The 13,258-nt window shown below is 52.6% G+C and overlaps 1 protein-coding gene across 2 annotated transcripts in view; it reads right to left on the reverse strand.

Annotated features, from left to right (window-relative positions):
- Nucleotides 1-13,258, reverse strand: part of SRGAP3 (SLIT-ROBO Rho GTPase activating protein 3) — an 80,797-nt gene that overhangs the window by 6,212 nt on the left and 61,327 nt on the right. The window contains exons 10-18 of one of the 2 annotated variants that reach the window (XM_027702580.1): nt 12,821-12,905; nt 10,617-10,644; nt 7,212-7,242; nt 6,485-6,545; nt 6,015-6,092; nt 4,879-5,013; nt 1,856-1,961; nt 1,392-1,619; nt 430-509 (exon numbers count right to left, since the gene is read on the reverse strand). In XM_027702580.1, the coding sequence (XP_027558381.1) occupies nt 430-509; nt 1,392-1,619; nt 1,856-1,961; nt 4,879-5,013; nt 6,015-6,092; nt 6,485-6,545; nt 7,212-7,242; nt 10,617-10,644; nt 12,821-12,905 (832 nt within the window). Of the gene's footprint in view, nt 1-429; nt 510-1,391; nt 1,620-1,855; nt 1,962-4,878; nt 5,014-6,014; nt 6,093-6,484; nt 6,546-7,211; nt 7,243-8,335; nt 8,439-10,616; nt 10,645-12,820; nt 12,906-13,258 lie in introns of both variants that reach the window. The other variant, XM_027702579.1, reaches the window with a different exon arrangement.

The following is a 13,258-nucleotide window of genomic DNA, read 5'->3' on the forward strand; positions in this document are numbered from 1 at the left end:
CTGCTCCCACGGCCCCACGTCCTTCCCTGGGCCATTCCCTGCTCCCATGGCTCACCAGCCAGGCAAGCCCTTCCTCCTCCCCGCAGCCCTCTGAGGGCAGACGTGCTCTGCCAGGGCAGGGCAGCGCTGAGGCAGCAGCTGTCAGGGAGGCAGAGGGTGCTCAGCTCCCCAGTGCCCTTCCAACACAGGAAGCCCTGCCATGGAACAGAGCCACAGGGCTGGGCATTCCCGGCCCCACAGCAGTGCCAGGGGGTTCACCCAGACTGCCCCCTCACCACTGGTGCCTCTGGGACATGGAAGTGCTGCCTCCTGCTCGGAGCGCAGACACTCCTTGCCCAGCTCTGCCAGCAGTCAGCCCATCCCAGCTCTGTCCCAACTCTGCACCCCCAGCTGTGCTGGCAGGGCCCAGGCCCTGCTCACCCTGCTCACCATCATCACTGGTGTGTGGCTCTGTGCCATTGTCGTGGTCCCCCTCGTCGATGGTGCCCGGCTCGCTGTGCGGGCTGTCGCTGCAAGGGAACACGGCACTGTCACACACCCAGACAGACCCCGCTCCCAGGGCACTCTGCAAACACAACTCCTTGGGGGACATTTTGGCCTCAGAGATACTTGGAAGTTGTGGTTTTAGTTTGCATAGGACCGAGATGGTCACTTTACATCACAGCAGATCTCTGAACTTCCTCTGAGAGCACCAAACCCACCACAACCTCCAGCTGAGAATGTCACGTTCTGTTGCTCTTATGCCTTTACTCATATATGGCAAAACAAACACAAAGTGTTTGCAGCAAGTTAAATGTCCCATTCGCTCACTCACAGCGACCTTCAGCACTTTATCATCTCTGCTGCACTAGGAAGGATGGTGGCAGGTGACCAGGGTCAGGGAAGGTGAGGTCTCAGAAATGTATAAAACTTGCACAGAAATTAGTTCAAGTGTGTTATCAATCCTGCTTTGTTAAACGCAGACCTGAATGTGAGATTAGAATTCCAGCAAAAAAGGGAACTGCAAGGTTCAGGTTAACCTTGGGCTGAGGGATTCCATTCAACCAGCAGATCGTGGTGGTACTATGTGTCTTTACTCAAAATTTCCAGCCTAGGAGATATCTGGATAAAATGGACCTAAAATTCTGGTTTGCTCTGAATACACTTCTGTTGATCCAGAGCTGAAAGAATCTTCCATCAATATTAGTATTTATACTGGAAATAATTTCTGCTGAAATTTTTACTGAGGTTTATAATGCTGAGTCAGCATGAGAAAAAGAAATACTTGGTTAAACTGCCTGTTTTAACTGATAACACTAAATCAAATGAGCAGGGACTGCTTGGCTCGGTGTGCAGGAGCCTCTTGACCCGATGAAGGTGTTTGTACCCAAGAACCCTGCAGAGAACCTTACCAGTACTCCTCCCCTCCAGTCATGCACTTCTCGTAGACGGGCCCTTCCAGCTCTCGGTGGCTGGGGAAGATCCCCTCGTGGTGGATGATGATGGTTTTGATGACCTCATTGACGTGGGCCTGGCAGGACACCGGATCCTGCCCGTCGGGAATGTGCATCAGCGTGGGCCCGAAGCAGATGGCCAGGTTGTAGGGATCCATCATGTTCTCATCGCTGTACTGCGACAGGCTGCAGGCACACAGGGAGGGAGAGCTGCCCTGCCAGCCTTCCCATCCACCCCCAAAACCAACCCCACTGCCCAGGGAGGCACCAGCACCGGGCTGTCCCCCTGCCCCGAGCACAGGGGAAGAACCAAATACAACTCCCCACAGCAACAGCAGAAAGCACTCGTGCCCCAAAGACAGGGAAACCCTGACAGAAGGGAGGGCAAGGAAAAGCTCAGTGGAAGAGGCAAACAGACTCACTGGTTAAGGAAAGCAAAGAGGTATCTCATGACCACGATGACAGCCCGAGGCAGAGTGACGACGATCTGCTGGATCTGGTGCACTCTCTCAGCGGGGCTCTCCATTTCTGGAACACAGGAATAGAAAGCACATCCCTAAAAACCTTCTCAGGACCAGACAGCACGGCACCAGAGGGACCTGTTCCAGATCTAGTGGCCCACTAAGGGAGAAAAACAACACCCTGTCTCCAGACGTGATCCACGGGTTTGGCATTAAGGTGCAAGCAGAGAACGGGGCACAGTGCTCCTCCACAGGGGAATTCATACAGTCAGGTCCAGTATAAACAGCAAAGAAAGACATTTCCATGGGTTTATTTTTAAAATAAGTGTTTATGCATTATTTAGTTCATTCCTCAACAACTCCTCTGTTCCTCAAAAGCCTGAGTCAGTGTGGCACTGGAAATGGAGCACTCCTTGATTTTCTAGGGCAGATTTTTAAATGAGGTTTTTATTCATCTGAATCTTCTGGATTATGCATTGGGTCCTTCTGAGCCCTTCCACTCCTGTCTCCCACTGCTCTCAATAGGAATTAGAAATTCCTAGGAAACAGATTAACTGAACCAGTGCTGAGTCAACACTTTTGGATTCACTTCTCTCCACAGGGATGCACAGAGCCCAGAGCTGCTGTCAGAAACCTGCTCCCTCCCGTGGGAAGGAGAGTGACCCAGGGCTGTCCTGCCCTGAGCTATCTGTGTGTTCTGCTGGTGCACAGGAAGCAGAGGATGAGCACCAGAGTTTCCTGGAGTGGGTGGATCACACAGAGGTGCTTGTGCTGGCTCAAACTGCCATTTGCTGATTGCAATAAAAATCACTGATATCGTGTAGCTGGGCTGCCCTTCGCTCACAATTCTGAGTAAAATCTGGCTTCAGTACCAGGATGGAAAGAATTATAATATTTCATTTGGGGATTTTTTCCATTTGAGGAATGGATTTATCCTGCTGCCTGGTGGGTTCTCTCCTTCTTCAGTCTGGTTTTACTGAAGAGGATGTTAGTTAAAAATACCCCCAACAAATAAATACAAACTGGATGAAACCCTATGACAACAGGCACATGTTCTGAAACCCAGAGGAACAAACTCTTGAGGCACTTGCCTTTCTCACTGAGCAAAACATTTTGACTGGCTGTAACCTGGGAATTAACAGCATAACCATCATCACTGCACACACGGGCACAGCCCTGTGTGGACTCTGCTGACAAAGGGCCTTTTGACCCATTTATTGCCCATGTGCCTTTGAGGAGCTTCTACATAAACCCTCAGGCCCCCAAGAGCAAAAGGAAGAGTTCTTTACTCTGCTTAGTCTGGACACTGAGTGCACAGCCTGTGTTTGTGCATGTCTGTGTGGCACTAAGTCAGCTGCACTTCAGGCCACATTCTTAATGGGAACAAAGCACTTTAATTCATTGAAAATCCATCCTTAATCAAAAGGTTGCAGGAGCAGCAGGAAAAGAAAGATGAGGAAAAGGAAGATTCTTGCTAAAATGAGAAAAATAAAGAGAGAGAGACAGACAGAGAATACCATCCGGAAAATTAACAGATGCTGTTTGCAACAAAAAGCTCCCAAAAGCTTAATAAATTGTGCAAATTGGCATTAATTAGGGACGGTGCCAAAGCACAAGCAAGCACACAGGCAATCACATCATCAAGCACAAGTCCTGGCACCGGAGGAGACCCATCCCCTTCTCCTGGGCTGTGCCCCCTGGGAAGGGCAGACAGAGCCAGCACCAGCCAGGCTGAAAATCCCTGTCCAGGGCCTGGAACTGGTGCAGAACCAGCTTCCTTTGCTTGTCTCACAGGTGTGCTGTGCTGTTTTACAAATCAAAACAGCAACAGTGAATTTCCTAAAGCTGCTACATAAACCAACCATTCCTGAGAAAGCAGAGCACATTCCTCTCCTCTGGAACAAGCCCATCCCTGCACCAGTCCCCTCCAGATATTGTCTGTCTCCCCTGACACCACCAGATCCCCAGCAACCATGAGCATGCACATTCAGAAGGGGGGGAAGGAGTCATGAGCAGTGAAGGCAAACAAATGCCTTGAGCACAGTTCCCAGTCAATGCCCCTGAACCACCCACGTACCAAGACACCCCAACCCCAAACAACCTGACACCTCCCCTGTAAAATAAAGTCACCCTGTAGCCAAAGCATGCAGCACCTCCATCACTTCTGCAACATCAGACTCCTCCTGCCTCCTTCCTTCCCCCCAGGGGAATAATTTCCACAACTTGCCAATAAATAAATGTCATTGCTACAAGGTACTGAGAGAAGCACAGCCCAGCTGGGAGAGCTGATCCTGCAGCGGAATACATGGAGCTGAGAGGAGATTTCAGGACAGAATAAGAAGCAACCAGGCTCTCCCTGACATCAGTCCCAAAGCCCCTCAGCTTCTCCCTCTGCTCATCCCAAAGCTCTTTCTAGTTTTCTTTGGGACAGCAAATGCATACAGCAAACATGTGGAGAACAACCAGGTCTGCAGACTCCAGGGTTGGGGCAGCTCTGTGAGTAGCCAGCAGTTCCTGACCCTCACTATCTTTAGCCACTGAGCTAAAGCAGCTAAACCCCTGTGGGTCCAGGAGCCACGGCTGCAGAGAGGTGATGGGCACAGGAACCACTGTCCCTGTGCAGAGCTGAGGCAGCAGGACAGCAGCCACCTCCTCACACCATTAATGACCCCTCGAGCAACCTTCACATGTGGACACAGCCTTGCTGCACGTGCAGCCCCCTGGCCTAAGCTTGGAGACAGCTCTGGGGATCCTCATGATGTTGGGAAGAATTCAGAAGAGCCACAGCGAGATGTGTCCCCTCTCCCTCCTGCCAGCACTGCCAACACACACTCCTGCTGTCCTTCCCTGACAATTCCCATTGCCCACCTGCCGCCCTCCTCACGGCACAAACCCCTCTTTGCAAGACTCAGGTGTGCCTGCCCCCCATTCAGTGCTTCTCTTACCCACCCTGTTCTCCACAAAGAGCTGTCACAGGTACTTACTTATGGTAGATATCAAATCTTGAAACCTTTCCTTAGGAAAGAGGGGGTTTTCCAGTCCTCGGAAATACAGCTTCAAGACTCCAGCCACTGAGTTAATGTCCCGCTCATTCTGATCATCAGCGAGGGGATCTTCACCTGTCCAGAGAGAGGTTTTATGTCCAGTATCACTATCAAGCTGGACTAGCACAGCAAATGGTTTTTTCCTCACTCAGTGGAACCCTCAAATTTCACAGGGTTCAGAAACCCTCCTTGTATGCAATGGCAATGCTGAGTGGTTCCTGAAAACCAGTTTAGGGCAGGATTTCAAACCTTTCCTGAGGATGATGATGCTATTGATTGCCTCCCCTTCAGGTTTCCAGCCCAGTGCAGTTTGCACTTACAGCACCAGCCCAGAGAGCTGAGCAGGTCTGAAGGGGACAGGCTTGGCTGGAGGATGCAATTATGCCTCTGGAATGGACCCAATGGTTCTAGACAGCATTGTACTGACTTAAATCTATGAAAGGCTTTCAATGCCCAAGGGATGTAGATTCCTCTTAAACTGCATGTGCAAATCCTCCATATCCAGCCTTTGACAATCCCACCACTGCCTTATCCATTGGCCCAGCCACCTTCACCCTGAGCTTTGTGATGCTGCTCAAGGATTAACGTTAGGCCACTCTTCCCACCTGGGCTGTCCCTGTCACAGCTCCCCTCCACTGGGGACAGCAGGATTGCTCTGCCCTGCCTCGCCAGCCTGGCACCTTCAGTGTGGTTTTGATTTTCTCAGCAGAATCCCTGGCACCTCCCCAGCCAGCACTGCCACCAGGGTGGGAATGCTCCTCCTTCCCTGGCAAACTGCTGAGGAGGAAGAAGGATCCCCCCAACTGTTTTATGGCTCTCGTGTTCTTAATGACTGTGGAAAAGATTTCTGCACCTACCCCTACTTCTGAGACTCCTTCCCCGGGTGACTGACTGCTACTGCCAGAGATACAACACTGAGAAACCCAGAGGGGATAAACCCTCCCCGTGTCTCATGGCAGAAAGGGCTTTACCCAGGCTTTACACCAGGGCTAATGCACCCAGCACACACCAGCTCCCACCACGGACCCCTGCTCAGCCCTGGCATCCTGCTGTACCTGCACAGCCCGGCTACACACCTCTCTCAAACGAGTTCTTGATGTCGTTGACTTCCACCTGGGAGCCAGGGACTCTGAAGATGCCCTGCTGTTGGAGGCCTGGAAGAGAACCACACTTTAGGAGAGATTTTTGGGACTGCTGGGCAGTAGCTGCTGGTAAAAACAGCAGAACCCAGGAGCTGATGCACTGGAGAGGCTCGGAGCAAGTGGGGACAGTCCAGTGTGATTCACTGCTGCTCATATTCTCCAAGCAGGAACCCCAGACCAAGGTGCTGAAAGTGTCCTGAGCAAACAGTGTAACCTGGGTATGTGCTAACAAGACCTAAATATTGGCGACTCATCCAATGCTGCATCACAGCCAATGTGACTGGAATTCTAAGCCAAGCCCATGGAGCAGGGGCTGCAGGCACCCCCAGGCTCTCTGCAGGACCTCTGCTCACTCCAGTGCTTGTTCCTGGGCAGGTCTCTGGGGATGTCCTGAGCCCACTCACCGTACAGATTGATGTAGCGGATGCAGCTCTCCACGACAAGTGGAATGGCCTGTCCCGAATCCTTCAGGAAAGGAAAGGAAAAAAAGGACAAAATTACTGGTTTATTGCTAACAAAGCACAGGAAAAGCGTTAGAGATGGTAAAACCAGAAATTTGAAAATCAGTGCCGTGGAGTTTAGTAAGAAGACAGGCAAGGAAAGGAGATGTTACAGACATGGAGCCACCAAAGAGCGCTGAGGATACTGTGTGCAGCCAATGATGTACAAAAAAGCTGCCACTAAAGGTGTGTGAAACACTGCTGCTCCCTGTCTGGCTCAGACAGGGGACTGCTGCAAGGATCACAGCTGTTCCATCCCAAAGGTGGAATGCTGAGCTGAAATAGAACTTGTGCTGTACCTGGCTAATGGAACAAGCTTCCAGTAACAGAGCTTACAACAGTATTTTCCACTGAAGGAAAGAGCCACTGTCAGCAGGTGCTAAAAAACCCAACAAGCACCACGGTGTATGGAATGTGCTTGGGTCTGAACCAGAGATGAGTTCTGGCTTTTATTTCAAAGCTGTTTCCCCCCCAGCCCCCTCGTGGCAGGGGCTCAAGGGAAACGTGGGCTGTGTCTGACAGCCTGAGGGGACACCTCTTTCCCTTTGGGGCTCTGTTTGTTTTTCCAGCAGAGCACAGTGGTATCTCTGGGCAAGTCCCTTCATCTCACAGACAGGCATCCAGTAAATACCTGATTCCTCATTCGTGCATTCCTCCTTCCTCTGAGCACACAAAAAAGCAGCAGAGTGGGAAAAAGAAAACAGATTAAGCAGGGATAAGTTCAGTTAGAGGTAAGCATCTCCTTCGGAGGCCATGAACGCTCAAATGCAACAGCAGCTTAGCAAGGGCCAACCCAGGCCTTTGGGATGTCCACCCTCCCTCCCAAACCCTTCGGCACACTGCACCCAGCCTTGGCAGCCTGCAGGGACAGCCTCTCGGATTTCCTCCCTCCTTGAACCTCTGGCATTCCCAGGAGCCCAAGGACAAGGCCAGGCAAGTTTCTGGGAGAGCTGCCCCACTGTAGGGACACCTGGCAGCCCTGGGGGCACTGGGTGACATGGAGACCACCGGGCAGCCACCCACAGCCCTGCTCCCTACGGGGCCATACATTGAGGGGTTGGGCCATCCCCCGAGGGGTCCCTGATGGCAGGAACACCCCTTGGCTCAGATGGATTTCTAGAGCACATAATTTCTCCTCCGCAGTGCTCAACAGGCTAGGCTTTAATGAGCATTACTTTTTTATAAACCAGTTTAAGTCAGGAGTAATCATAAGTCCTAAAGGGATTAGCAGCTTTGCCAGCAGGCCTGTACTCCCCACGCTGGGGTGCTGTGTACAGACACTGCCCTTGGGAATGTGGCTGAGCCTGAGGGAATAAACCAGAGCTGGACAATGCCTATTAGTCACCTAATCCAACAGTTTGCCATTACTGCTTCCTACACTGTTTTCACTAAAGCTTTCTCCAGCACAGGGTTAAACACTGCAACTGGAACAGCATCGCTGCCTTCGGGAACCCTTCCTGCAGTCGTGCCATTCCTTCCAGGATGGGTGGGAGCAGCAGGACCATGGGACACTTAGCCAGGACTGTCTCATACTGCCCATGGCCACCGGCCAGCCCTCACTGCTCCCCTGGCACAGGGAGTGCAGGAGGGGCAGGGGGAGCCATGGAGAGAAATCGTCACCGAGGCAGAGCCGTGCTGGCCACGCCGGCTGGGGCAGGTGGCCGGAGGGACCCCTGAGGCCAGCGAGCAGCCAGGACAGGAGAGCCACTGTTCCATTCCCAGCGTTCACAGACACTCCTGCCAGCCAGCGAGTACCTTAATGAACGTTTCCATATTGCCGTTAAAGAGTTTATGATTATAGACTGAGAGAGGCCTAGGTCTCCTCATTTTCTGTGGCTTAGGGGGAAGACAGGGGGGCCTGGGAGAAAATGGAACAAAATAAGTCAACAAAACACCAACATAAATGCAATGACAGGGTGAGATCTCAAAGGTTATGACTGAGCCTAAGAAATCAAACAGAAAAATCCCTCTGTGAGGACCTGGTCTGCGGCTCCACGTGCCCTGCAGCCACTCCCACTGCTGTGTCCCACACTGCAAACTGAGGGCACTCAGCAGGATTTTAACACCCTCCTCCTTCCTCCACCAGCTCAGCACTCCCTCAGCCTGAAAAGGCACCAAGAGCAGCCAAGGATTTCAACAGGTTCCTTGATATATCCCAAATAAACCACAGCTATCCCTGGAAAATGCTGGGGTCTTCCCATTTGTTGCTAAAAATCTGCTAAAAATTGCTGGATCTCATTCTTCTCACAGAAAGAGACCAGAAAGAGGACAATGGGGACACCTCCACCTTCCCGTGTCTGACTTCCGTTTGAGAATCCCAAGGATGGGAATCCCCTTCCCCTTTGGTAGGGATCAAAGGGCCTGTCTGGGACAGGGACAGACCCTGAGACCCTGCCTGAGATCCAGCCAGGGTAACACCCATCACTGCTGGAAATGAGGCCAGGGAAACCTGTGACGGGTGTCAGTGCAGTGCTCAGGGCTTTGGAGGGCTGCTCTCATTAATGCTATTCCCAGCCTGATTCCTTCGGATAATGAGGGACATTCAGAGCCTAGACCTAAAAAAGCACCACAAAATCCCGAATGGATTTGTGCCCTGCCCTCTGCCCCAGGCTGTCCCGATGCCTGTAGGGGAGAGAACACAACTGCACATACCCCCAGAGCTGGGTGCTGGGAGCCCACAGGCAGGAGCTCTCACAGAGCACTGCACTGGACATGGACAACTCACACAGAGCTCAATGCGGAGGTGAGGGTTGGGGTCTGCTGGTTCCTCAGTCAGATGCCTCTAATTAAGCAACTCAACACTCCTACAGCTCCCAAACACTCCTCTGAGTGGCAGCTGAGGAGCAGAGGTGGCTGCTGCCTGTTGGAGCACCAGGGGAGCACACCCCTGGAGCTGTGCCCTCAGCCCCCAGCTATGACTGCACACATATCTGACACCCAGCCATGACCTGCACACATATCTGACACCCAGCCATGACTGCACACACACCTGGTACCCAGCCATGACTGCACACACACCCAGCTATGACCTGCACACACACCTGGTACCCAGCCATGACCTGCACACACACCCAGCAGGACCCACGTCGGGGCAGCGCTGGCAGTGAGGGGCAGCTCCCCAGAGTGCTCCAGGGCAGGGACACACTGCACAGCCCCCACTCTTGGAAGGTCCCTCTTGTCCCGACAGCCCCTCTCTGTCCTGACAGCCCCTCTCTGCCCCGATGCCCTGATGCCACTGGGCCTGGCACCAGCGGCACAAGGAGCCTCCTTCCTGCCTGGCAAGGCAGCCCAGGCTGCACCATCTGCTCCACTGTTCCTAACAGAGAACGGGGCCTTTTTCTATTTGTATTGTAAATTTTATCACACGCTGAAACAAGGTTGGAACAAGCTCACACAGAGAGAGGCTGTGCCTGTTCTGGGCAGCTGTTTGGAGGCTTTGCTGACTCGTGTCTTGCTGTCAGAACACCAGTACACTCCTGGCAAGCCACTGGAGCTCTGTGGAGATGTTTCATGAACTGGACATGGATCAAAGCCTCCTTCCTGTCACATTCACCCCAGCACTATCTCCTGCTGTAGAGGGATGAAGCCTGTGATACAGGCACGCTCTGCACTCCCAGGCAAAGCAGCCAGAGCTGGGAGAGGCTTTCAGGGACATATCAAAGTCCTCAAACCAAGAGGGATGGCAGGGAGTGGGTGGACACCCTCATGTCGCCCTGTCTGAACACAACCTGATCCCAGCCCCGCTCCAGGGCACGGCACTGTGCTGACATGGCACGTCCAGGCACATCAGAGCCAGCCAGCCAGAAACCACACTGCAGCAGAACCAGGGGCCTGCCCCTCACCCCCCCAGGCCATGCAGCTGGGAAGCAGGATATGGGGCATGGGGACCACCAGCCTGCCAGCACAGGGGGCTGGAGCTGGAAACTCTGAACCCCACCAAGCTGCACCAGTAGCAAAGCAAACCCCTCTTCCCACAGCCCCCTCCTGCCAGCGCCAGCCCTCCCCAGGAGCAGATGAAGGGCAAGGAAGTGCTCACCTGGTTGTTCCACACTCAGCTCTTTCACCTGCAAGAAACACAAGTTGCCATCATCCCTCCACATCAGCCAGCAGAGCAGGAGCAGCACAGCACACCTGAGCAGGTGCTCACACCCTCACTGCTGCTCCCTCCACCCCGAGGGGACGGCTTCCAACAGAAAGAAGCTGCATTTGGGGAGGGGAGGTGCCCAGCTGTGCTACACAAGCCCCCATCACTAAAACACAGATTAGAAAACCAAGACTCAGCCCCAGGAGAGGGAAAGGGGCTGCAGTTCCCTCAGACATCACCGGTTCCTTGGCCATGGGAGGCCCTCCCTGCCCACACCCAGCAGCACGACAGGCCCACAGCGTGGGCTCTGGGGCACCAGCCGGGCCTGGTTGAGTCCCAGCAGGAATGGGGCAGCCTGAGAAGGGCTGGAGCCCCAGGGAGCCCCAGGGAGGCCAAGGGGATCATCCCACTCCCGGGGGGCCACAAACAGCACCCAAGTGCAGCCGAGTATTTGGTTCCCCAGTTTCTCCTGGGAGATAACAGCCCATCAATCAGCTTTGAGCACACTCTATCCTGGCTGTCAATATTCCCATTCCCTGTGGGTATTTTTAGTATTTGGATCTCACATAAATGCCAGCAGATCCCTGCTGATTAGATCTGTTCAATTTTTACAGTATTTGTCAATCCACTGAAAAAAACCAAACTAATTTCACATGCTGTTTGTGCCTCTCTCCCAGGGCCAGGAAAGCTGAGTTATACTTCCTTTGCTAAGACACATAAAAGGAAGCATTTGGCTCCACATGCCTCCTTCCTGCTCTCCCTTGGCACCTGCAGAAAGCAAGCTGGCAGCCAATTCCTCACTGAAACAGCAAACAACTCCACATGAGTGCTTTGCAAATCCAGACTCCTTCCTAACAAGAATCAGCTCACACTGAAACGCAGCATTTGGTATTTCTGGGCTAAATATTTGCTGAATGCCTACAGAGCAGAACAATCCCATGGCCTGGGAGAAGCTCAGAAAGCTTCATGTGAGGATCTTCCACGGCTGCTTTTGCACAGCTCTGGTGAAGGAAATGTCTGGCCCTGCATCTCCCTCCTGAGCACAGCAGCACGTGGCTGGGGGGTGAAAGACCAAGGATGGTGACAACGAACCTCCCCCAGATTCCTCACCTCTTGCCCCAGTCCACAGGAGCCTGAGTGCTGTATCCCAGCCCTGTGTACATGCCCTGGAGCCTCCCCGTGCTCACAGTTTGTGCCTGACTTGGCTCTGTGCTCACTGAGTGGAACACACCACAGGATCTAATTAGAAGGTGGATTTTAAGGTTAAATAAATTTGGCAAAGAAAACATGTTTGGCAAAACAGCTGACAAAAACCTATTATTTATTTGTTTTACTCTGAGATGAGTCCAATTTCTGTATTGTTAAAATAAGGCTGTGGACCATTTGTGTGTTTTAATTTAAATACATTCTCTCCTGCTGGGAGAATCAGGACACCAACTCATCTCCATCTTCCTTACATTGGAAATAATTCAGTTGGTTTAGACCCTTTAAAGAACTAAAATCTCCTCCCAGGGCTGTGGTGACATCAGCACCCCAGCAGTGGTGGGTCCCACCTGGAGCCACTCGCTGCCCTCTCAGAAGCCACTGCCCCTCTGCTGTGTGGAGCCTGTCTGTGTGCAGCTGCTCTGAACCACACTGGGGAGGTTATCTGGGGGAATAAAATCTCCCATGGAAAAACTGGTTTAAAAACAAGGATGTCCTCGCAGTTCTTGTTTAGGACAAGTCAAAAAACCCATGGCTGGGGTCAAGGGGCCTGTTAAATCAGCAAGGGTGCTGCAAATGTGTGACAGACACTCAGCATGGAGGGCCAGGAAACACCTGTGTCAGGGCTGCAGTGAGGGCAGGAGAAGGGGGACAGGAACTAGAGAGGCAGAGAATGGAAGTAGGTGGGAATCTCTGCTGCTGGAGAAGTAACTCAGCACTTCAGCATCAGACTCAAAGAGATTTCTCTATGTGCACTCCCAAAGAAAGGTGGGAGGAGTAATATTCCAAGGAAATCATGATTTTTACATGTAGCTCTGGTGAGCAGCAGCAGCAGCCAGACACAGACCCATTGGTCACTCTGAACAACACACAGAGGTGAGGCTGACAGGTGACACCTGGTTTAAACCCTCTCAGGAGATGGAGGCTCCTCCCCAGACCTGACCCCCACTCACCTTCTCCCAGAGTCTGCTTCAGCAGGTCGTGTTTAGCCTGCAGCTTTGTGATGAGGTTACTGCCATTCAGATACTCCTTAAATTTCTGTAATCACAAAACAAACAAAGTGGGTTAAGCAACACAGCCCCTAATTGATGTTCACTGTTGCCTGGGGCCTGCTGGAGGGGGATTGGGCTGCCAGAGGGGGCTCAGGAGTCTGTCAGGCTCAGTCTAATCACTGGCCTGGTGATCTTATTTGCCCAGTCTCCTTGGTGCTGCACCTCCTGCCTGGGAATGCAGGGAGGGCCACAGAACAGAGTTCAAAGCTGGCTTTCCTTTGTCATGCTTCTGGGAATGGCCTGGGAAATCAAAGAGGCTTTCCCTGCACTGCCAGTGCTTCGCCTCTGTGCAAAAGCAATGCCCAGGAGAACTCCCAGAGCCTGAGCCCTCCCAGGGCA

This window comes from Neopelma chrysocephalum, unplaced genomic scaffold (genome assembly GCF_003984885.1).
Source record: "Neopelma chrysocephalum unplaced genomic scaffold, ASM398488v2 Primary Assembly neopelma1_189, whole genome shotgun sequence".
NCBI classification, from domain to species: Eukaryota; Metazoa; Chordata; class Aves; order Passeriformes; family Pipridae; genus Neopelma; species Neopelma chrysocephalum.